Source organism: Carcharodon carcharias, chromosome 13 (genome assembly GCF_017639515.1).
Source record: "Carcharodon carcharias isolate sCarCar2 chromosome 13, sCarCar2.pri, whole genome shotgun sequence".
NCBI classification, from domain to species: Eukaryota; Metazoa; Chordata; class Chondrichthyes; order Lamniformes; family Lamnidae; genus Carcharodon; species Carcharodon carcharias.
Genome location: NC_054479.1, coordinates 102,015,984 through 102,041,910, shown reverse-complemented (window position 1 = coordinate 102,041,910; position 25,927 = coordinate 102,015,984). Strand labels below are relative to the sequence as shown.

Below are 25,927 nucleotides of genomic sequence, written 5' to 3'. Positions count from 1 at the left end.
GGGGGGTGGGGTCACCTAGAGAGGTTGGGAAGAGAGGTCGCCCAGAGGGATCAGGGGAGTGGTCAGCGAGTCCAAGGCCCGGAAGGTCGGCGAGTCCCAGAGGCTGCGGGATGAGCGGGGGAGAGTTTGGACACAGGTGGGATAAAAGGGAGAGTTTGGAGACTGGAGGGAGGGGGAGAGTTTGGAAGCTGGAGGGAAGGGAGAGTTTTGAGGCTGGAAAGGGGGAAAGTTTGGAGGTGGTAGAGGGGGAGTGTTTGGAGGCTGGAAAGGGGGAGAGTTTGGAGGCTGGAGAGAGGGAGAGTTTGGAGGTTGGAGGGGGGAGGTTGGAGAGGGGGGGAGGTTGGAGAGGAGGAGAGTTTGGAGGCTGGAGAGGGGGAGAGTTTGGAGGTTGGAGGGGGGGAGAGTTTGGAGGTTGGAGAGGAGGAGAGTTTGGAGGCTGGAGAGGGGGAGAGTTTGGAGGTTGGAGGGGGAGTGGAATCGATTCTGGGGGTGGGAGAAAGAAGGGAGAGTTTATATCCTGATATTGGAGCGATTGGTGGGGGAGTGGGTGGAGGGAGATTGGGGAGAATTTAGACCCTGAGACCTGAGGGATGTGTGGATGGAAAGTATAGACCTTAAGATTAAAATGAATTCAGAACTGCTGGGGATCAGGTGGTTTGGACAAAATGATAAACTGAATAAATTCAGATATTTAAGTGATTCATTTCCTCGTATTGTTAAATGCAGATTACTGAGCACTTTTGATAGCTTTGAGTTCACTGGATAGCTTTGAGTACACTATCAAATTTGACATGAAATTCATTCCAAATGAGAGCTCTTCATGTCACATTGTAATTGAGAGATTAAGTACACTTGAAAGCAAAAATGATGTTAAAATTTTTGGGTAGGGAGGTCAAAACTGAACCTCTCATCAGACAGCCAACACCTCAGTCCCAGTGCTGCCCTTCCTCAGTAGGACAACATAAGATTAAACTGGGTTTTGTGCTCAAGTCTCTGGATGCGGATTTCATTCCAGCATCTTCTGAAGTGAGAATATGAACCTATGAACCAAGTCAGACAAAGGGGATTTCACTGACCAGGAGTTTAAACTGTAATTGTGTTCTGATTTTAAATTACTTCCTTATATTTAATGAAAGAAGACATCACTCACCAGGTGTGGAACTGGCAGTAGAACTAGCTGTGGTGGTTGTCTCTGTTGTTGTAGTTGTTTCTTCTGAAGGAAAACAAATACATTCACAATCAATTCACCCAACTTGAATAGCATTCATAACAAAGTGAATGAATTGATGACCCACATTGAAATAAATAAATATGTTCTGACAGCCATTATGGAGGCATCGCTGCAGTATGACAAGGGTTGGGTCCTGAATATTGAGGGTTATATGACATTCAAGAAGAATAGTAAACTGGGTAAAGGTGGAGGGGTAGCACTGTTAATCAAGATGGCATTGGTGCAATGACCTTGGTTCAGGAGATGAGGATGTAGAATCGGTTCGGGTGGAGATGAGGAATAGTAGGGGAAAGAAGTCATTAGTGGGAGTGGTCTACAGGCCCCCTAACAGTAATCACAACCTAGGACAAAGCATACAAGAAGAAATATCGGGTGCTTGCGATAAAAGAACAGCAATAATCATGGGTGATTTTAATTTACATATAAACTAGAAAAAACAAATTTGCAGTAGTAGCCAGAATGAAGATTTCATAGAATGCTTTCGAGATAGTTACAGAAGCACATTCTGGAACAAAACAGGGAGCAGGTTATATTACACTTGGTAATGTGTTATGTGACAGGATTAATTCATGACCTCAGAGTTAAGGCAACCCTAGACAGCAGTGACCACAATATGATTGAATTTAACATCCAGTTTGCAAGGGAGAAGAGTGGGTCTAAGACTAGCAGTTTAATCTTAAATAAGGGCAACGAGGTGGGCATGAAAGCTAAACTAGCTGAAGTGAACTGGGATACTAAGCTAGGGGATAGAGAAATAGAGGAGCAGTGGCAGACATTTAAGGTGATATTTCAGAATACTCAGAATAATATATTTCTACTAAAAAGAAAAATCCTAAGGGGACGATCCACCATCCATGGTTAACTAAGTAAGTTAAGGAAGGCATCAAACTTAAGGAAAAAGCATATAACTCTGCAAGGATGAGTGGCAGGTCAGATGATTGGTCAGAATATAAAGAACGGCAGAGAATGACTAAAAGGTTAATCAAGAGAAAGAAATTAGAGTATGAGAGGAAGCTAGCTAGAAATGTAGAAAAGGATAGCAAGAGTTTCCACAGGTATTTAAAAAGGAAAAGAGTAAGTTAAGTGAATGCTGATCCCCTAGAGAATGAGAATGGGGAGTTAATAGTAGATAATAAGGAAATGGCAGATGAACTGAATACATTTTTTGCTTCTGACTTCACGTTATAGGATATAAAAACATTCCAATAACAGATGTGAATGAGAAGGTGGAAGGGAGAGGGAAACATGGTGAAATTACAATCACTAGGAAAGTGGTACTGTGGGTTGACAAGTCTCTGGATACTGATGGACTTCATCCTAGTGTTTTAAAAGAGGTGGCAAATGGGGTAGTAGATGCGTTGGTGTTAATTTTCCAAAATTCGCTAGATTCTGGAAAGTTTCCATCACACTGGAAAGTTGTAAATATAACCTTTCTATTCAAGAATGGAGGGAGGCAGAAAACAGGAAACTAGTTAGCTTAAGGTCTTGCTTGGGAAGGTGTAGAAATCGATTGTTAAGGAGGTTATAGCTGGGCACTTAGAGAAACTCATGATAATCGGGAAGAGTCAGCATGGGTTTTGCGAAAGGGAAATCATGTTTAATCAATTTATCGGTTGATAAGGTGCCACATCAAAGTTTATTGGGGAAAATTAAAGCTCACGGTGTAGGGGGTAATGCATTAGCATGGATAGAAGATTGGCTGGCTGGCAGAAAACAGAGTATATACTTAAATGGGTCTTTTTCTAATTGGTAGGATGTGATGAGTGGAGTCCCACAGGGGTATTTGCTGGGGCCTCAACTTTTTACGATTTACATCAATGACTTAGATGTGGGGAGTGAAAGCATGGTAGCTAAATTTGCAGATGACACAAAAATAGATAGGAAAGTATGTTGTGAAGAGGACATAATGAGGCTGCAGATGGATATAGATAGGTCCAGTGAATGGGCAAAAATCTGGCAGATGGAGTATAATGTGGGAAAATGTAAAGTTTGGCAGGAAGAGTAAAAAGGTAGAGTATGACTTAAAGCAAGAATGGTTACAGAATTCCAAGGTGCGAAGGGATCTAGGTGTTCTAGTTCATGAGTCACAAAAAGTTAGTGTGCAGGTACAGCAAGAAATTAAGCAGACTAATGGGATGCTTTCCTTTACTACTAGAGGAATTGAACATAAAAGTAAGGATGTTATGCTTCAGTTATACAGGGCATTGGTGACACTGCATCTCGAATATTGTGCATAGTTTTGGTCACCTTATTTAAGAAAGGATGTAAATGTGTTGGGGGCAGTTCAGAGGAGGTTTACTAGATTGATACCTGGAAAGAGTGGGTTGTCTTATGAGGAAAGGTGAAACAGATTGGCCTTGTTTCCACTGGAGTTTAGAAAAGTGAGAGATGACTTGATTGAACTATACAAGACCCTGAATGGTATTGACAGGGTGAATCTGGAAAGGATGTTTCCTCTTGTGGGTGAGTGCGGAACAAGGGGGCACTGTTTCAAAATTAGGAGTTGCCCTTTTAGGACAGAGATGAGGGGAAATTTTTTTCTCAGAGGGCTGTGCAACTTTAGAACTCTGCCTCAGAAGATGGTGGAGGCGGTGTCATTGAATATTTTTAAGGCAGAGGTAGATAGATTCTTGTTAGGCAAGGGAATCAAAGGTTATTGGGAATAGAAGGGAAGGTGGAATTTGAAGCACAAACAAACCAGCTAAGGTCTTTTATTGAAAGGCGGTGCAGGCTCGAGGTGCCAAATGAACTACATCTGCTCCTATTTGGCATGTTCAAAGGACAATATTGAAAGAGTTTCTACATCAGTCAGCAGGGAATACACAGATTGCAAGAGAATGCAAAAAAGATTAAAACCTATTACTACAAGTGCCCAATTGGACATTATCCTGCCATTTTTAAACAATATTCCATCAGCACCACTGACAAGCTCTCCAATGTCATTGTGAAAGATTGAATTTGAGACATTGATTCCAGTCACCCATTACGATCTCACACCATGCTGACATTTAGAATATATTGGAAGTATAAAGGAGATTCAGACTAGAACACAATGCTATCCTTTACAAAATAGGTATTACTCTCAGTTATTCAATAGATGATTACCTGGTTTCCCATTTGGAGAAATTCTCCATGTATCACAATGTTTAATTCAAAATTCAATGAGGGTTATCACCTTAACTGACCACATTGGTGCTGAATGGTTTAAGGTTATGTTTAATTTAGTTGCAAGATCCAATTACCCATTTGACATATGTTCTGTTCACAGGAGAGGCTGATTTAAATGTGATTTATTTAAGTAAAATCTGTGCTCTAAGATGGTTATTGAAATAAATCAGAACAAACTTTGTTCAACATTTACGCCAATAAACACTCCCCTCCGGCTGGATTGGAAGAAAATGCTGGTAGAGCAAGGGAACAGACTTTCACTGACAAGGAGTTGAAGCTGTGATAAAAACCACTTGTATCTAAGGCTTTGAAATTGATAATTAAAGCAGCATCACTCACCAGTTGTGGAGCCAGTGGTTGAGCCAGTTGTTGTTGGTGACACTGGTGTAGCTGTTAATCCTGAAAAATATTAAAGGTTTTCAAAGTCACAAAATTCTGACTCAATTCCTGAAGAACATTTATGTTCTTTCAACATAAGATCATATGATCTATGTTAAATAAATATAAGAAAATAATTCAGGGTAAAATTATAATACATCAACCAAATACTTCTTGGACAAAGGTCTCAAAGAAGGAAATAATTGAGTTGAAGCTTAAGGTACTGGACTAGTTCAAACAATGTTTCATGCTCATTAAGAGAGGAATACGCTCACCAGTTGTGGAACTAGCAGTAGACCCATAAGTGCTGATTGTTGCTGTTGTTGAAGTTGTTTCTTCTGAAGAAGAGCAAAATAATTTACAGTTGCTATATTCAATTCTGAATTGGGACAGTATTGTGACAGTTTCAAAAGAATCATCCGTTATTACACAAATTAAAAGAGAGTTTACTATGGGTTTGAAATCTCTTACCCCAGGTCCCCAATCAATTACGCTGCCTCAATATAAGTTGTGTCTTCCATCTGCGTGAATGACAAGCTCTCCACCACAGAATGACAGAACTGTTATAACACAGAATAAGGCCACTTTGCCCATTGTGCCTGCACCCAAGCGGGTAACATGTGGGTATCATTTTCAAAAGTCATATTTGAAACACTAAATCTATACAGCACATCATTGTCCAAGGCTGTGCTGACACTTAAAATTTTAGTGCACTTTGGAAGCCAAAAACAATTTCAGACCAGGGCACAACACTATTCTTCAAAACACTTGTGTCACAGGTTGAGATGTGAATGCAATAACACTGTGGACACTCACAATTCATACTCTGTTATTCAACAGCTGAATACCTGCAGACCCATCTGGAATCAATTCCTGAATGTCCAGGTAATAAAAGCAGAATTCATTGAAGGCTGATCACCATCTTATAAATAATGGTCCTTGGTGATGCCTACGTGCTACCACTTTCAGCATTTGTAAATTCCTTGCATTATTAAATCACCCATTTGAAACTTGCTCTTTTCACTAAGAATAAAGACACTAACATCAATGGTCACTTTTAAGGAAGTTTCAGTTTCTCTTAAACAAATCTTATTGTGATTTATTTCAAGTTAAGCAAAAAACATCTGTCCTTGATCAAGAATGGACTAAGTTGCTAGAAGAGCAAAGGATGGACGTTCAATGTCAAGGAGCTGCAGTTGAAAAATAACAGCTGTGTCTAAGGCCTTGCTATTATATACAGAAGAAACCATTACTCACCAGTTGTGGAACTACTGGTAGAACCAGTTGTAGTTAGTGGCAATGTTGTAGTTGTTCCCACTGAAAAAAAATTAATCATATTCAAAACCACAAAACTCCTAAACCTGAGGAGAACTCCTTGCTTATTTTTGAAATAATGACACAAGATCTTTTAATTCCACTAAAAGGCAGACAAGGCCTTGACTGGACATCTCATTCAACAGTGAACACCTCAGTCCCAGTGCTGTCCTTACTCAGTAGAACACTATAAGATCAGACTGGGTTTTGTGCTCAAGACTCTGGCTGCAGACTTGATCCCAGCATCTTCTGAAGTGAGAATGTGACCCGTAAACCAAGTCAGACAAAGGGGTTTTCACTGACTGGGAGTTTAAGCTGTAATTGCGTTCTGATTTTAAATTACTTCCTCATGTTTAATGAAAGAAGACATTACTCACCAGGTGTGGAACTGGCAGTAGAACTAGCTGTGGTGGTTGTCTCTGTTGTTGTAGTTGTTTCTTCTGAAGGAAAACAAATACATTCACAATCAATTCACCCAACTTGAATCAGGACAGTATTCAAAGAGTTTAAACATCTGTCAGCAGGGAATATGCAAGAGAAAGTGCAGAAAAGTTTAAACTCTATTACTACAGGTACCCAATTGGGCATTATTGCATCATTTTACAATTTGTGTAATCCATCTGCACCGCTGACAAGCTCCCCATCAAATGAGTTTCATTGCAAAAGATTACATTTGAGACACTGATTCCAGTCACTCTTTATAGTCTCACATTGTGTTGACACATAGAATATATTGTAAGGTCAAAGGAGATTCAGACTTGAACACAATGCTATCCTTCACCAAACAGGAGTCATTCAATAAATGATTAAATGTTCTCCCAGCTGGAGAAATTTTCCATGTACCAAGGTGTTTAATTCAAAATTCAATGACAATTGTCAACTTAGCTGACTACATTGGTACGGAGTGGTTTAATGTAATGTTAATTTAGCTGCAAGATCCAATTAACCTTTTGAGGTAAGCTCCATTCACTAAGGGAGGAGAGGCTGATTTCAATATGGTTTATTTAAGTAAAATTTGTGCTCTAAGGTGGCTGTTGGAATAAATCAAAACAAAATTATGTTCAACATTTATGCCAATAAACACTGCCCTCTGGCTGGAATGGAAGAAAGTGCTGGTAGAGCCAGGGAACAGTCTTTCACTGACGAGGAGCTGAAGCTGTGATAAAACCACTTCTTTCTAAGGCTTTGCAATTGATAGTGAAAGGACCATACTCACCAGTTATGGAGCCAGTGGTTGAGCCAGATCTAGTTAGTGGCACTGTTGTTATTGTTCCCACTGAAAAAAATTAATGATATTCAAAACCACAGAACTCCTAAACCGGAGAACACCCTTCTCATCTTTGAAATAATGACACAAGATCTTTTAATTCTACTAAAAGGCAGGCAGGTCTTGACTGGACTTCTCATTCAACAGTGAACACCTCAGTCCCAGAGCTGTCCTTACTCAGTAGAACATTATAAAATCAGGCGAGGTTTTGTGCTCAAGGCTCTGGGTGTGGACTTGATCCCAGCATCTTCTGAAGTGAGAATGTGACCCGTGAACCAAGATTGACAAAGGGGTTTTCACTGACTGGGAGTTTAAGCTGTAATTGCGTTCTGATTTTAAATTACTTCCTCATGTTTAATGAAAGAAGACATCACTCACCAGGTGTGGAACTGGCAGTAGAACTAGCTGTGGTGGTTGTCTCTGTTGTTGTAGTTGTTTCTTCTGAAGGAAAACAAATATATTCACAATCAATTCACCCAATTAGAATCAGGACAGTATTCAAAGGATTTAAACATCAGTCAGCAGGGAATATGCAAAAGAAAGTGCAGAAAAGTTTAAACCCTATTACTAAGGTGCCCACTTGGACATTATTGCATCATTTTATAAGTTGCATATTCCTTCTGTACCACTAACAAGCTCTCCATCAAATGAGTGTCATTGTGAAAGATTGAATTTGTGACAATGGATGCGATTTTCTGCACCCGCCGACCGCCGGGATCTTCCGGTCCTTCCACAAGTCAATGAGCTTCTGGCTGGGGCACCACCTCGCCCGTGGCGGGTCCCACCCATGACAGGGCCAGAAAATCCTGGCCACTGATTCCAGTCACCATTTACAGTCTCACGCTATGCTTACACTTACAATATATTGAAAGGTCAAAGGAGATTCAGACTAAAACACAATACTATGCTTCACAAAACAAGAGTTATTCAATAACTAATTACCTGGTGCAGAAGTTTCCCAGAATTGCACTAAGTGCGGTCATGGGAGGGTAAAATGGAGTCCTACCCATGGATGAAAATGGCAAGTATTCACACTGTATCTTCCTGAGTCAGCCTCATTGTATATTCATCCCCACGAAACATGCTGCTTCCATGGCGGGAGGGGTCTCATTCGCCCCCTTGCCATCACCCGGCTGTTGCATCACACCATCTTCCATCTTTAAAAGGCAGCCACCAGCAAAGCGCTCATCGCCACCAGCTCACCACTGCTGCACGGAAGACATGGCCAGCAAAGGCAACAAGTCTGCAGGCCCCCACTTCAACGACGGGTCCCTCGAGCGACTGCTGGATGTGGAGGCCCAACGGGATGTGCTCTGCCCCCACTATGACCACAGGATGGGCAGCATTGTCACCAACCTGGCTTGGGAGGCAGTGGCAGTGGTGGTCAGTGCCAATGGCCTTCAGAAGAGGACAGCTAGCCAGTGCTGCAAAAAGATGAATGATCTCCTCTGCTCTGCCAGGATAAGTCACTCTTTTCATCACTCCCAGCTCACACTTTCATAAACCCATCATACATCCACAGGGCCATCACTCCCTGCCAGTGCAAGGGACACCACCATTCACTCTTTCACACACACTGTCATTGTCCTCATCCCATCCATGGGACCACTCACCACCCACACAGGCCAGGCATACTTATCATCTGGCCCGATAGGCGTCCTGATACACTCTCCCCATCTCTATCCACGCAGGACAAACTGACTCACAACAGGAGGGAAAGGTCGCAGACAGGTGGAAGGATGCCAGAGATCAAAGTTCTGATAAAATTAGAAAACAGAGCCATCCAGCTGGCCGGCGATGACTGAGATCGGTCCTGTGCAGATGGTGAGGTTGGCGCTGCTCTACCAGGTGAGTACAACATCCATCAGACAACCATGCCATAAGTGATGTGTCCTCTTTCACAGGCCAAAGCCATGCGCTAATTATCTCCCCTTGCTTTCTCAGGCACATCTGCCAAACAGCCATAAGGCCATAAGACATAGGAGCAGAAATTAGGCCATTCAGCCCATCAAGTCTGCTCTGCCATTCAATCATGGCTGATAAGTTTCTCAACCCCATTCTCCCGCCTTCTCCCCGTAACCTTTGATCCCCTTACCAATAAAGAATCTATCTATCTCGGTCTTAAACACACTCAATGACCTGGCCTCCACAGCCTTCTGTGGCAATGAATTCCATAGATTCACCACTCTCTGGCTAAAGAAGTTTCTCCTCATCTCTGTTCTAAAAGGTCTTCCCTTTACTCTGAGGCTGTGCCCTCGGGTCCTAGTCTCTCCTACTAATGGAAACATCTTCCCCATGTCCACGCTATCCAGGCCTTTCAGTATTCTGTAAGTTTCAATCAGATCCCCCTTCATCCTTCTAAACTCCATCGAGTATAGATCCAGAGTCCTCAAACGTTTCTCATATGTTAAGCCTTTCATTCTTGGGATCATTCTCGTGAACCTCCTCTGGACCCTGTCCAGAGCCAGCACATCCTTCCTGAGGAACGGGGCCCAAAATTGCTCACAATATTCTAAATGTGGTCTGACCAGAGCCTTATAAAGCCTCAGCAGCACATCCCTGCTTTTATAATTCTAGTCCTCTCGATTCAGGCCTCCAATCGAGCTCTGAAGAGGAATCTGGAGGCACCTTCCCTGAAGTCCCGTCACAGCATTCACCCACATCCTTCACCAGCACAGAGACACATACCTTGGTGGGACCTAGCTTTAGAGTGGCCTCGCAATCACAATCTGGTGAGCTCATCGCACTTTCTGATCCACAGCAGATGGAGGCAGGGACTTCTCAGGTCCCCGGCACTCAGATGACCCGCTGGAGGCCAGAGCATTGCTGAGTCCGAGTCAGATGACAAGCCTCATCAGGCTTGGTCATGTCACAGTTGCTGGAACTGCAAAGGCAAACTTGTGAACATCAGGAAGGGATGTCTGCTGCACACCTCAGATTGCAAGGCATGATGGAGGAGTCCATCCGTCTTCAGGCTGAGGTGATAGAGCTGGCATTGCAACACACTGAGGTCAACACTGGCAGGAAGGCAACCACCATGGAGACCTTGGTCCAGGACGTCACTCCAGCACTGCTGCGCAGGCTTAACTCCATTGCTGATGCCATAGTTGGCCTCCAACAGTGTGCATGCAAGAGGGTTGCTGGGCAGAGTGATCGCACTCCAGCTGTCCCGTCCACTCAAAGTTAGTGCCCTCGGGCACCCATAGGGAGGAGGATCAGCAGGTGCACATTCCAGGGCCATCCACCCAGGTTACTCTGGGAGTGACCAGCCCATCTGCCCCCAGCCCACCCCCGCCCCTCCTGTGACCTCTGCAGATCCAGCGTCACAGGCTGAGGAGGGTACCACTGCCACACAGCAGGACCCCGAAAGCAGGCCGGGGCCCTCCAGAGGATGCCTGCCAAAGTCATCACTGTCAGGAGGTTACAGTCAGCAGGTTGCCTCCACCTCAGCTGTGGATGTCCGGTGAGTGCCAACGCACAGTGGCAGGGTTAGGAAAGTTAGGTAAAAGGCATTGCACAGCCTGGGCATGGGTGTTGATCACTTGTACATACTGTTCACTATTGTGAATAAACTCCTAAGAATGTCACCCTGCCTGTGGCTCCTTGTTCTGATGAGCAGTGTTCTTGCCATTCAAATGTGAAGCCTATCAGCACAAGATAAAGGCAGGTGTCTCAGTCCAGGGCCTCTTGTCTGTGTTCTGTGCGGCCTTCAGGTGAAAGTGATGTTCCAGCCTCACGCTCCCTGGAAACATTATTGATGCCTGCACCTCGGCAGTGCTGGTCATTGCTGCCAGAACGTAGTGGGCAGGCACCACAGAGTTCTTTTATTCTCTCTGTGGGCTCTCAGAATCTTTATGATGGGGCTGGCCCATCACACCACTATCTGTGACCAGTGATGCTGTGCATCAGCTCCTGAAGGGCTGAGGTGCTGAAAGCGGATACAGCATCAGATGCATCTAAAGTTTCATGGCTGCGTCCCAGAGCTGGCCCTGAACATAGAGCGCAAGCGAGCTGCCCTCAGCCAGACAGGAGTCAGACATTATCAGAGGCCAAGTGAAGATCTATGGAGTGTCCTCACTGCATGTCGTCATCATCCTCCACAAATCTGGCAGCTATAAGGGCCTCCCGAGTGCGCCTGCCTCATCTAGCCAGTGAGAGAGCCTCATCCCTATCATCATCACCACCGAGGACCCCCTCACCCTCATCTCGGTTGGCATCCTCATCCGAGGAGATGTGAAGTTCCTCCATCTTCTCCTCAGCCAGCTCCTCACTCCATTGCAGTGCCAGGTTGTAAAGGGCGCAGCAGACAACGACAATGTGTGATACCCTCTGTGGACTGTCTTGCAGGCTCCACCAGACCTCATCTTCAGTATTCCGATGGTCTGCTCCACCAAGTTGTGAGCTGCTGCATGAGCCTCATTATAGCTTTGCTCTGCTGCAGTCTGAGGCACCGCACGGATGTCATCAGCCATGGCCCCTTGTCCCCAAGGAGCCAACCCTGCAGCCTCTGTGGAACCTGGAAGACTGCAGGGATCTGCAAGTGACACAAGATGTAGGAGCTGTGCACACTCCCTGCAGGATGCGGTTCTGGTGGTCGCACACCAGCCGCACATCCAGTGAGTGGAAGCCCTTGTTGTTGATGAGTCCACTGAGCATAGTGATGGAGACCTGAATACTTCATGGGTGCAGACAATCGCACCCTGCACCTGGGGGGATCCCAAGATCTGGGCTAATCCAATGGCCCTTGAATCCTGGCTGTCCCTGTCAACATGCGACATGGGGGACACTGGTCCAAACCAGGTCTAATCCAAACTGAAATGCTGAGATTGCAAGGAACTGTGAACACCTCCAGCAGTGACCGCTCCATGGCCAGCGTTGGCGAGGAGATTGTACAATGTGTGCAGTCCAACTGCTCCACGGTCCAATAAAGCAGTGGTGGACCCAAAGTCTGTGGGGGGTGGAGGGGGGGGGTGCAGTGTGGGCACTGGGGGTAAGGTATGGAGTGCTTGGTGGCCTTTTGGTGCCTCTGCGTTGTTTGCATGGGTGGGCAGGCTAGGAACCTGACCCCAATCATATCACAGTGGCTGCGCCTGATCTGTCTCATTTGCAGAGGCATGGTCAGGTGTTCCTAATGTGTGGCCACTTCCCTTGCCTACCCTGACCTCCACCTCAATTGCCTGTGTGTGGGATGCAGTGCCAGGGCAGCACTTGACCTCCTGCTCCCGCAACCCCCCCCACCCACCGGCCCAACTCTCAACAGTCACCTCTGAGGCTGGTCAGCAGTTGCCTCCACCTCGGCTGTGGATGTCCGGTGAGTACCAACCCACAGTGGCAGGGTTAGGAAAGTTAGGTAAAAGTCATTGCACAGCCTGGGCATGGGTGTTGATCACTTGTACATACTGTTCACTATTGTGAATAAACTCCTAAGAATGTCACCCTGCCTGTGGCTCCTTGTTCTGATGAGCAGTGTTCTTGCCACTCAAATGTGAAGCCTATCAGCACAAGATAAAGGCAGATGTCTCAGTCCAGGGCCTCTGCACCCCTCAGCAGTTGCCTGCGTGGCCTGGCATCAGTTTACCCCGCCCCCCCGGAGCCCCTGAGGCCTGTAAACAGCAGGCTAGCTGTGGAGAACGCTGCTGCTCACTCACCTCAGTTCCCCCAAAGTGAAGGCCGCCAAGTGCATGTCACCTGCATGCTGTTGTGAAACACGTCATGTGCTTTCCCGCCGACGTGGACGGATGATACAAGGGGTTCCAAGAGCCTGGCGGGATGACTTTTTAATTATCTGCTGATATATTATATTTAGCTCCCCGCTGACTGATGTTGCGAAACGTGGCCTGCCATCAGTGGGCTGAGCAGAAGATCGCAACCTCTCTTCACGCTTTTGTGATGTAGGTCCCGCCATATTTACCACGCACGTCACCTAACACGCCCACCACCAGCGGGCTTGGAAAGTTGCACCCCGATCTCCAATGTGAAGAAATTTTCTATGTACCAAGACGTTTAGTTCAAAATTCAATAACAATAATCACCATAACTGACCACATTGCTGCTGAGTGGTTTAATGTAATGTTTAATTTAGTTGCACAACCTAAGTACTTTTTTGTTCTACATTCCTTTCACTAAGAGAGGAGAGGCTGATTGCACTATGATTTATTTAAGTAAAATCTGTGCTCTAAGGTGGCTATTGAAATAAATCAAAACAAACATTTGTTCAACATTTATGCCAATAAACACTCCCCTCCGGCTGGAATGGAAGAAAGTGCTGGTAGAGCAAGGGAACAGACTTTCACTGACAAGGAGTTGAAGCTGTGATAAAACCACTTGTATCTAAGGCCTTGCAATTGATAATGAAAGGACCATACTCACCAATTGTGGAGCCCGTGTTTGAGCCAGTTGTTGTTAGTGACACTGGTGTAGTTGTTAATCCTGAAAAATATTAAGGATTTTCAAAGTCATAACATTCTGACTCAATTCCTCAAGAACATTCATGTTCTTTCAACATAAGACCACATGGTCTGTGTTAAATAAATAGAGGAAAATAAATAATTTCACTAAGGATAAAGAAACTAACATCAATGGTCACTTTAAAGGAAGTTTCACAGTTTCTCTTGAAATAAATCACAATGGGCAGAACCTTCTGTTTGGTGAGCAGGGGGCGAGGCCTGCTCCCTGATGCATGAAATGACGCGGGGTGATGTTGGGCGTGCGTCCCGACTTCACCCAGCATCATTTAGATTTTCGGTTCAGCGGGCGCGCAAACGAATTGGCTGCGCACCCGCCGAACTGTCAAAGGCCTATTAAGGCAATTAAAAAAGTAATTAACATGATTAATGGACCTGCATGTCCAACCAAGCAGGCTGGGAGCCCAAGCGGGCTTCTAAAAAAACATGAAACCTCATCCACGGGCCGTTTCATGAGGGTGTTAAAATTTTTATAAAACGTTTCAATAAATGAAATTGACATGACCCAGTTCATGTGGCAGTGGCACATGACGGGACATGTCAGTAGTTTTTTTCCACTTCCTTGTTGAAACTTTCAAGCCTGAGCCGAAGTCCGAGGTAACACTTTGCTTCAGGGAGATCTGTGCACTGTTTCGCACGCATGCGCACAAGAGCGCACTCACAGCTCAGGGAATCCTTCCCCCTGCCTGCACAGGGAATGCATAGCGCTTCCTGGTGGACGTCACACTGGCTGGGCCTTAATTGGCGGGGGGCGCCGGTTGGGAACAAGCCCGCTCCCGCCCGCTACCACACAACCCCCCCATCATGGGGTGGGTGGAAGATCCTGCCCAATGAGATTTGTTCAAGTTACGTCAAAAAACTCTGTCCTCGATCAGGAATGAACTAAGTTGCGAGAAGGGCAAAGGATGGATGTTTGCTGTTAAGGAGCTGAAGTTGAAAAATAACAGTTGTGTCTAAGGCCTTGCTATTATATACAGAAGAAACCATCACTCACCGGTTGTGGAACTACTAGTAGAGCCAGTTGTAGTTGGTGGCACTGTTGTAGTTGTTCCCTCTGAAAAAAAAAAGTAATGATATTCAAACCCCCAAAACTCCTAAAGCAAAGGAGAACAGCCTCTCATCTTAGCAACAATACCACGAGAACTTTTAATTCCACTAAAAGGCAGACAAGGGTCTCAGCTGAATCTTTCTTCCAACAGCCAACACCTCAGTCCCAGTGCTGTCCTTACTCAGTAGAACACTATAAGATCAGACTGGGTTTTGTGCTCAAGGCTCTGGACACAGACTTGATCCCAGCATCTTCTGAAGTAAGAGTGTGACCTGTGAACCAAGACTGACAAAGGGGATTTCACTGACCAGGAGTTTAAACTGTAATTGCATTCTGATTTTAAATTACTTCCTCATGTTTAGTGAAAGAAGACATAACTCACCAGGTAAGGAACTGGCAGTAGAACTAGCTGTGGTGGTTGTCTCTGTTTTTGTAGTTGTTTCTTCTGAAGGAAAACAAATACATTCACAATCAATTCACCCAACTAGTATCAGGGCAATATTCAAAGAGTTTAAACATCAGTCAGCAGGGAATATGCAAGAGAAAGTGCAGAAAAGTTTAAACCCTATTACTACAGGTACCCAATTGGGCATTATTGCATCATTTTACAATTTGTGTAATTCATCTGCACCACTGACAAGCTCTCCATCAAATGAGTGTCATTGCAAAAGATTACATTGGAGACACTGATTCCAGTCACTTTTTACAGTCTCACACTGTGCTGACACATAGAATATATTGAAAGGTCAAAGGAGATTCAGGCTAGAACACAATGCTATCCTTCACCAAATAGGAGTTATTCAATAATTGATTATGTGTTCTCCCATCTGGAGAAATTTTCCACGCATCAAGGTATTTAATTCAAAATTCAATGACAATTGTCACCTTGGCTGACCACATTGGTGCTGAGTGGTTTAATGTAATGTTTAATTTAGTTGCAAGATCTAATTAAACTTTTGGAAATGTTCCATTCAGGAGGAGAGGCTGATTTCAATAAGATTTATTTAAGTAAAATCTGTGCTTTAAGGTGGCGATTGGAATAAATCAAAACAAAATTATGTTCAATATTTATGCCAATAAACACTTCCCTTTGGCTGGAATGGAAGAAAGTGCTGGTAGGACCAGGGAATAGACTTTCACTGACAAGGAGCTGAAGCTGTGATAAAACCACTTGTAATTAAGGCTTTGCAATTGGTAATGAAAGGACCATTCTCATCAGTTGTAGAGCCAGTGGTTGAGCCAGTTGTTGTTGGTGACACTGTATAGTTGTTAATTATGAAAAATATTAAAGACATTCAAAGTCACAGAATTCCGACTTAATTCTTGAAGAATATTTAAGTTCATTCAACCTAACACCATATGGTTTGTGTTAAGTGAATATAAGAAAATAATTAAGGCTAAAATTACAATACATCAGTCAGATACTTCTTGAACAAAGGTCTTGAAAAAGAAAATAATTGTGTTGAAGCTGAAAGTACTGAAATAGGTCAAAGAATGTTTCCTGTTCATTAAGAGAAGACATCACTCACTGGCAGTAGAACTGGCTGTGGTGGTTGTCTCTGTTGTTTTAGTTGTTTCTTCTGAAGGAAAACAAATATGTTCACAATCATTTCAGTGAACTAGTATCAGGTCAGTATTGAAAGAGTTACAACATCAGTCAGCAGGTTGGGTGAGACAGGCATGGAAGAAATGTAAGGTAAGTAATTGGGCACGGAGTGGCAATCCTATGCTGAATTCCATGCCCCGGAAGTTACAGCCTAACATCAGTCAGCAGGGAATACACAAAGTATAAGAGAGTGTGCAAATAGTCTTATACCCTATTACTACAGGTGTCCAATTGGATATTAGTCCTGCCATTATATAGGTGAGTATTCAATCTGCACCACTGACAAGCTCTCCATCAAATGAGTGTCATTGTGAAAGATTGAATTTGAGATGCTGATTCCAATCACCCTCTTTGTTCTCACACTGACACTTACTGAGGATAGCTTGAACGATGAAAGGAGATTCAGACCAGAACAGAAAGCTATCCTTCACAAAATAGGCATCATTCTCCGTTAGTCAATACATAAAAACCTGGGCCAACACTTCCCCTCGTCGGGAGGCGGGGGAGTGCGGGAGTGGGCGCGGGCAGGTGGACCTCCGCTCGGCATCCCCCCCCCCAATCAGCACCCCCAGTCAGTGGCGCACTGCCACTTTATAGCATGACTTCCGCCAGGATGTGCAATGTGCTCCCTGTGCTGGTGGTGGTGGAGCGGGGGGGAGAGATTCCCTCAGGCGGGAGCGCACTCTTTCACACATGCGCAGGAAAGAGCACACAGATCTCCCTGAGGCAAAATGCTGCCTCAGGGAGATCAGTTCCAATGTAAAAGTTGAATTTCAGATAATAAAAAAATTTCCCTGCTATGTCCCCTCATGGGACACTGTCACATAAGTTGGGACACATCCATCGCTTTTATTGAAACATTTGTTAAAATTTTAAAAAACCTTCATGAAACCTCATCCCACCCATGGATGAGGTTTCATGCTTTTTCTGAAGCCCACCTGGGCTCCTGGCCTGCCTGCCAACCTTAAGCTTGGACTGGCAGATCCATCAATCAGGTTAATTAGTTTTTTAATGACCTTAATTGGCCGTTGGCTGATCGGCAGGCATGCATCCAATTCAGCTGCACACCCACTGAACTGAAAATCTAAATGACGCAGAGTGACGTTGAGATGCATGCACAAGATATCCCCATGTTATTTTACGTGTCGTCGAGCAGGCCCCACCCCTGCTCACCGACCGGAAAAACCTGCCCCTGGTCTCCCATCTGGAGAAATTTCCCATGCATCAAGGTGTTTAATTCAAAACTCATTGAAGATTAACTGACCTTAACTGATCACAATGGCACTGACTGGTTTAATGTCAGTTTAATTTAGTTACGCGCTCATTTGAGATACATATTGTTCAGTAAGAGTGGAGAGGCTGATTTCAAGAAGATTATTTAAGACAAGTATGTGCTCCAAGGTGGCTACAGATATAAGTCAAAACAAAATTTTGTTCAATATTAACGCCAATAAACATTGCCCTCTGGCTGCATTGGAAGAATATGCTGGAAGAGCAAGAAATCAGACTTCACTGACAAGAAGCTGAAGCTGTGATAAAGCCACTTGTATCTCAGGCCTTGCTGTTTAAAATGAAATAAACCATCACTCACCAGTTGTGGAGCCAGTGGTTGAGCCAGTTGTTATTGGTGACACTGGTGCAGTTGTTAATTCTGAAAAATATTAAAGACATTCAGAGGAACATTGGACTTAGGAGGAGGCCATTCAGTCCTTCGAGCCTGCCCTGCCATTTAATAAGATCTTGGCTGATCTGGTTGCAGTCTCAACTCCACTTTGCCATCTGTCTTCCATTCTTTGACTTCCCTGTCTAAGAAAAATCTGTCTAACTCTGACTTGAATAAATTCAACGACCCAGCCTCCACTGCTTTCTGGGGAAGAGTAATCCACATACTAATGACCCTGTAAAAGAAAAAAGTTCTCCCCATCTCCATTTGATAGGCCTCTTATTCTTAAACCATTTCCCCTGGGAATAGTCTCTCTCACAAGTGGAAATATCATCGCGGTATCTACACTATCAAATCTCCTCAGGGCCTTATACATTTCAATACGATCACCTCTGATTCTTCTAATCCCCAATGGGTCTAGACCCAACCTGTTCAACCCTTCTTCATAAGATAAGCCTCTTATCTGAGGAATGAGTCACGTGAACTTCTCTGCGCTTCGTCTTAAAAAAGTTTATCATTCAAATAAGCAGAGCACAACTGTACACAGTATTCCAGATGTGGTCTCACCAAGACCCTGTGCAGCTGCAGTAAAACTTTGCTACTTCTAAATATCCCATTCCTCTTGCAATAAATGCCAACATGCCATTTGTGTTACTAATTACTTGCTGCACCAGCATACTGACAAACTGTGTTTCAAACAACAGGACACTCAGATCCCCCTGTACCACCAAGTTCTGCAACCTCACTCCATTTAAGTAGTAAATGGAATGCTATCTGCCAAATTTTTGCCCACCCATTTAACCTTTCTAGAACATAAGAAATAGGAGCAGGAGAAGGCCATTTGGCCCCTCAAGCCTGCCCTGCCATTCAATTAGATCATGGCTGATCTGCCCCAGGCCTTTTGTGCCAGCTCCTTATAGCCCTCAACTCCCTGATATTTCAAAAATCTATCTACCTCCTCTTTAAATATTTTCAGTGATCTGGCCTCTACAAGTATCTGGGGTAGAGAATTCCAGGCACTCTTTATCCTCTGAGAGAAGAAATTCCTTCACATCTCAGTTTTAAATGAGTGTCCCCTTGTTTTGTAACTATGTCCTCTAGTTTGAGATTTCCCCCACTAGAAGAAATATCTTCTCAACATCTACCCTGTCAAGCCCCCCCTCAGAATCTTGTACACTTCAATAAGATCACCCCTCATTCTTCTAAACTCTAATGAATAAAGGCCTAACCTGTTTAGCCGTTGTTGATCAGTCAACCCCTTCACCCCAGGAATTAGCCGAGTGAATCTCTTTTGAACAGCCTCCAATGCTAGCATGTCCTTTCTTAAATACGGGGACCAAAACTGTACGAAGTCCTCCAAGTGCGGCCTCACTAACACCCTGTACAGTTGTAACAAGACTTCCCTATTTTTAAAACTCCAACCCCCTAGCAATACAGGCCAAAATTCCATGTGCCTTCCTAATTACTAGCTGCACCTGCGTGCTAACTTTTTTGTGTTTCATTCACAAGAATGCCCATCTGTGCTGCACTTTTTTTGGGAGTCTCTCTCCATTTAAATAATAGTTTGCCTTTTGATTCTTCCTACCAAAGTGCATGACCTCACACATTTTTACTTTAAATTCCATCTGTCAAGTTTTTGCCCACTCACTCAACCCATCTATATCACCTTGCAGAATCCTTATGTCCTCATCACAACATGCCCTCCCACCTATTTTGGTATCATCAGCAAATTTGGATACATTACACTCTGTCCCCTCCACCAAGTCATTAATATAGATAGTAAATAATTGAGGCCCTGAGACTGATCCGTGTGGAACTCCACTAGTTACATCTTTCCAACCTGAAAAAGACCCATTGATCCCAACTCTCTGTATTCTGTGTGTTAACCAATCCTCAATCCATGCTAATACATTACCCCCAATACCGTGAGCTCCTGTCTTGTGCAATAACCTTTTATGTGGCATCTTATCGAATGCCTTCTGAGAATCCAAATACATTATATCTACCAGTTGCCCTTATCTCTGCTTGTTATATCTTCAAAGAACTCTAGCACATTTGTCAAACATGATTCCCCTTTCATAAAACCATGTTGACTCTGTTTGATTGCATTAAGCTTTTCTAAATGTCCTGCTATTTCTTCCTTAATAATGGACTCTAGCATTTTCCCAATGACAGATGTTAGGCTGACTGGCCTATATTTTCCTGCTGTTTGTCTCCCTCCCTTCTTGAACAGGGGCATTGCATTAGCGGTTTTCAGATCCACTGGGATCCTCCCAGAATCCAGTGAATTCTGGAATATTTCGACCAATGCCCACACTATCCCAGCAGCCACTTCCTTTAAACCCTTGGATGCAGGCCATCAGGTCCTGGCGACTTGTCTGCCTTTAGTCCCATTGGTTTGTTCAATACTTAGTCCTACGTGATAGAGATTGTTACAAGACCTTTTCTCCCTTTAGCTCCTTGCTTATCTGATGTTTTGGGATGTTTATAGTGTCCTCCACCATGAAGGCCAATGCAAAATATTGGTTTAAATTATCTGCCATTTCCCTGTTCCCCATGATCAATTTTCTAGTCGCATCCTCCAAGATACCCACACTCACTTTAGGCACTCTCTTCCTTCTTATATACCTGTAGAAGCTCTTGCTATTTGAACCATATCTTGCCAATTTACTTTCATAATCAATTTTCTCCCTCTTTATTAGCTTTTTAGTAACCTGCTACTGGTTCCTAAAAAAAATCCCAATCCTCTGGTCTACCATTAGTTTTTGCCATTTTGTATGCCTCAGTTTTTGATTGGATACTTTCCTTGACCACCTTTGGTAACCATGGGTAGTTCATCCTTATCATCGAGTCCTTCTTTTTGACCAGGATAAATTTTTGGTGAGTGTTATGAATTATCTGCTTAAATGTCCGGCACTGCTCATCCACTGATCTTCCCCTTAGTCTATTTTCCCAGCCCACTTTAGACATCTCTTCCTTCATACCTCTGTAATTGCCCTTATTTAAGTTGAGGACATTGGTTTGAGACCCGAGTTGCTTATCCTTAAGTTTAATCTGAAATTCTACCATGTTGTGACCGCTATCCGCTAGAGGATCCTTTACTGCGATATCTCTTACTGATCTCACCTCATTACACATTACTAGATCTAAGATAGCCTGTTCCTGGGTAGGTTCTACAACACATTGCTCTAAGAAACAATCCCTGATAAACTCTACAAATTCATCTTCTATGTTACCCCTGCCAATCTGATTTGTCCAGTCAATACGTAGATTAAAATCACCCGTGACAATTGTAGCACCCTTCTCACATGCCTCCGTTATTTCCCCATTTATACTTTGTCCTACAATGAGGCAACACTTTGGGAGCCTATAGACAACTCACACCCACGACTTCTTCCTCTTGCTATTCCTTATTTCTACCCAAACTGATTCCACATCACATTCTATTGCATTAATATTACTTCTCACCACCGCACTGATACCTTCCTGTATTAACAAAGCTACCTCACCTCTTTTTCCTTTTCACCTATTTTTCCAGAATGTCGAATACCCTTGAATATTGAGTTCCCAGTCTTGGTCACCCTGCAACCACATCTCTGTAATAACTATCATGTCCATTTATTTCTATTTGTGCCATCAACTCATCTATCTTGTTACAAATGCTGCGTGGATTCAGATAAAGAACCTTAAGCTTTGACTTTTTAACCATTATTTCTCATTCCGGTGCTGATCTCTGCTACATTCTTCTGCTTATATTTTCTGCCCCTTCCTGTCACACTTTGATTATCATTCGCCTCTTCACTGCACGGCACCTCTGCTCTCTCATTTTTTTTTGATTTTTTTTAAACTTCCCTTCAATTGAACACACCCACCCCTGCCCTAGCCACTAATAAGTTTGAAGCCGTATCTACAACCCTAATTATATGATTCACCAGGACACTGGTCCCAGAATGGTTCAAATGAAGACTGTCCCAATGGGACTAGTACTGGTGCCAGTGCCCCATGAATTGGAATTCATTTCTCCCACACCAAACTTTGAACCATGCATTTACCTCTCTAATCTTATTTACTCTAGGTCAATTTGCATGTGGCTCAGATAGTAATCCAGAGATTATTACTTTTGTGGTTCTGTTTTTTAATTTAACCCCAAACTGCTCATTGTCCCTCAGCAGAACTCTTTCCTAGTCCTACCTACGTCATTGGTACCTACGTGGACCATGACAACTGGATCTTTCCCCTCCCATGCCAAGTTCCTCTCCAGTCCAGAGGAGATGTCCTTAATCTTGGCACCAGGTAGGCAACACAGCCTTCAGGACTCTCTGTCTTTGCTGCAGAGAACAGCATCTATTCCCTTCACTACGCTATTCCTTATTACAACTACATTTCTCTTTTCTCCCCCAACTTGAATGGCACTCTGTACCATGGTGCTGTGGTCTTTCTAAACTCCTTTGAAAATTCTTTACCTCCTCGTGACAACTTACTTCCCTACCTCTCTTTGTGCCATCAACAAATTTAGCTGCATTTAGTCCCTCCATCCAAATCATTGATGTAGATTGTAAATATCTGAAGGCCCAGTATTGATCCCTTCACTAGTTGTAGTTTCCCAGTTGCATTTTAAAGAAATGATAACAACATTTATTCAATAGTAAATCCAAAAACCTCTATTCTTGAACAGGAATGGACTAAGTTGCTAAAAGAGCAAATGAATTGATGTTTACTGTCAAGTGGAAAAATAGCACTTGTGTCTAAGCCTTGCTATTATATACAGAAGAAAACATCATTCACTGGCTGTGGAAGCACTGGTAGAACCAGTTGTAGTTGGTGGTACTGTTGTAGTTGTTCCCTCTGGAAAAAAATAATTATATTCAAAACCACAAATTCCTCAATGAGCTTTAATGAGCGTTCACCACAAGACAACCGGACATGTAATCAGCTTGAAATATGAGAAAAGTTTTACTTAGATTATGTCACATCCCTCAAAAGGTAATGGGCTAAGCGTTGAGCAGAAGGGAACAATACATTTTCACAGATAGGTTGCTGAAGTTGAAGAGCATTTTTGTGTTAATGGCCATGGTAATGTGTATTGAAAAGAGATATCACTCACCAGTTGTGGAACTGGCAGTCATCTCACTTGTGGTGCTTGCTCCTGGTGTTGTAGGTGATTCTTCTGAAGGACAAACAAAAACACTGAGAACCAATACATCCAACTCTAACTGGAACAGTTACAGTGAAGGGACAGACTTAGTGTATATTCAATCATTTAAAAGAGAGTGCACAAATAGGTAATATTAAAGCTACTGCATTCATCTGGTGCCTGATATGACCTAAAATGCCCTACAGACAAGGAATTATTTTTACTGTGTAGTCATTTTGGGAATGCAGGAAAGCTGTCACTCCACTTGAGCGCAGTTAAATTACAAATAAAGTTATGTGAAAATCTATTCTTAGAAAGTTGTTTCAAGCAAAAACATTGATCAGGAACCCAAGGAGAACTCCATAGTCATCTTTGAAATACTGCCAAGAGAATTTCAAATTCCACAAAAGAACAGAAAAGCTCTTGATTGAACCTTTAATCCAACAGCAAACACCTCAGTCCCAGTGCTGTCCTTCCTCAGTAGAACACTATAAGATCAGACTGGATTTAGTGCTCAAGAGGCAGACATGACCCCACCATCTTCTGAAGTGAGAATGTGACCCGTGAGCCAAGACTGACAAAGGGGTTTTCACTGACTGGGAGTTTAAGCTATAATTGCGTTCTGATTTTAAATTACTTCCTCATGTTTAATGAAAGAAGACATCACTCACCAGGTAAGGAACTGGCAGTAGAACTAGCTGTGGTGGTTGTCTCTGCTGTTGTAGTTGTTTCTTCTGAAGGAAAACAAATATATTCACAATCAATTCACACAGCTAGAATCAGAACAGTATTGAACAAGTTTCAATATCAGTCAGCAGGGAATACACGAGCAAAAGTGCAGAAAAGTTTAAACCCTATTACTATGGCTCTAAATTGGGCATTATTGCATCATTTTATAAGTTCTGTATTCCATCTACACCTCTCACAAGCTCTCCATCAACTGAGTGTCATTGTGAAAGACTAAATTTGAGACACTGATTCCAGTCACCCTTTACAGTCTCACACTGTGCTGACACATAGAATATATTGAAAGGTCAGCGGGGATTCAGACAAAACACAATGCTATGCTTCACCAGATAGCGGTTATTCAATAAATGATTACCTGTTCTCCAATCTGGAGAAATCTTCCATGTATCAAGGTGTTTAGCTCAAAATTCAATGACAATTATCACCTTAGCTGACCACATTGGTACTGAGTGGTTTAATGTAATCTTAATTTAATTGCAAGATCCAATTATCCTTTTGAGATATGTTCTGTTCACCAACACAGCAGAAGTGAAGTTCAATAATATTTATTTAAGTCAAATGTGTGCTCTAAGGTGGCTTTTGAAACAAATCAAAACAAAAGTTTCTTCAACATTTATGCCAATAAACACTGCCCTCCAGCTGGAATGGAAAGATGTTCAGGAAGAGCTAGGGGACAGACTTTCACAAGGAGCTGAAGATGTGATAAAACCACTTGTATTTAAGGCTTTGCAATTGATAATGAAAGGAGCATCACTCACCAGTTGTGGAACCAGTGGTTGAGCCAGTTGTTGTTGGTGACACTGGTGTAGTTGTTAATTCTAAAAAATATTAAAGGTTTTCAAAGTCACAAAATTCTGAGTGAATTCCTGAAGAGCATTTATGTTCTTTCAACATAAAATCATATGATTTCTGTTAAATAAATAGAGCAAAATATTTAAGGGCAAAATTACAATACATCTGTCAGATACTTCTCGGACAAAGGTCTTGAAGAAGGAAATAATTGAGTTGCAGCTGAAAGTACTGAACTAGGTCAAAGAATGTTTCATGTTCATTAAGAGAAGACCTCACTCGCCTGTTGTGAAACTGGCAGTAGACCCATTTGTCATGGTTGTTGCTGTTGTTGAAGTCGTTTCTTCTGAAGGCGAGCAACAGGATTTACAACCATTATATCAATTTTGAATGCAACAGTAATGTGACAGTTTCAAAAAAATCATCAGTTATTAAACAAATTAAAATAGAGTTCACTATGGGTTTGAAATTTCTTAGAACTGATCCCCAATCAATTACTCTGCCACAATATAAGATTATTCTTCCATCTGTATGAATGACAAGCTCTCCACCACAGAATCACAGGATTGTTACAGCACAGAAGGGGGCCATTTGGCCCATCATGTCTGCACCCAAGTGGCTATCATGTGGGTATCATTTTCAAAGGTCATATTTGATAAGATATTGAATCCATACAGCTCATCGGCATTCAAGACTGTTCTGACACATAAAATACTGGTGCACTCTGAAAGCCTAAGGCAACTTCAGATGAGGACACAATACTATTTATCACAAAACACGTGTCACAGTTTGAGATGTGGATGTAACAACACTGTGGATATTCACAGCTCATACTCTCAGTTATGTAACATCTGAATACCAGCAGATCTATGTGGAGTCAATCCCTGTATGTCCAGGTAATAAAAGCAGAATTCATTGAAGCTCATGACCGCCGTATAAATAATTGTCCACAGTGATGCAAAGCATGCTATCACTTTCAACAATTGTAAATTCCATTGCATTATCAAATCACCTATTTAAATCTTGCTCTTTTTACTACGAGTAAAGAAACTGATTTCAATGGTCACTTTAAAGGAAGTTTCACAATTTCTCTTGAAATAAATCACAATGAGATTTGT

The 25,927-nt window shown here is 43.0% G+C and overlaps 1 protein-coding gene across 1 annotated transcript in view; it reads right to left on the bottom strand.

Annotated features, from left to right (window-relative positions):
- Positions 1-25,927, bottom strand: part of LOC121285634 (mucin-5AC-like) — a 216,452-nt gene that overhangs the window by 46,720 nt on the left and 143,805 nt on the right. The window contains exons 104-119 of the mRNA XM_041202273.1: positions 25,093-25,155; positions 24,779-24,838; positions 23,945-24,007; positions 23,244-23,306; positions 18,068-18,127; positions 16,400-16,450; positions 15,253-15,315; positions 14,817-14,876; positions 13,728-13,787; positions 7,737-7,799; positions 7,308-7,367; positions 6,469-6,531; positions 6,035-6,094; positions 5,053-5,115; positions 4,739-4,798; positions 1,151-1,213 (exon numbers count right to left, since the gene is read on the bottom strand). Of these exons, the coding sequence (XP_041058207.1) occupies positions 1,151-1,213; positions 4,739-4,798; positions 5,053-5,115; positions 6,035-6,094; positions 6,469-6,531; positions 7,308-7,367; positions 7,737-7,799; positions 13,728-13,787; positions 14,817-14,876; positions 15,253-15,315; positions 16,400-16,450; positions 18,068-18,127; positions 23,244-23,306; positions 23,945-24,007; positions 24,779-24,838; positions 25,093-25,155 (975 nt within the window). The remainder of the gene's footprint in view (positions 1-1,150; positions 1,214-4,738; positions 4,799-5,052; positions 5,116-6,034; positions 6,095-6,468; positions 6,532-7,307; positions 7,368-7,736; positions 7,800-13,727; positions 13,788-14,816; positions 14,877-15,252; positions 15,316-16,399; positions 16,451-18,067; positions 18,128-23,243; positions 23,307-23,944; positions 24,008-24,778; positions 24,839-25,092; positions 25,156-25,927) is intronic.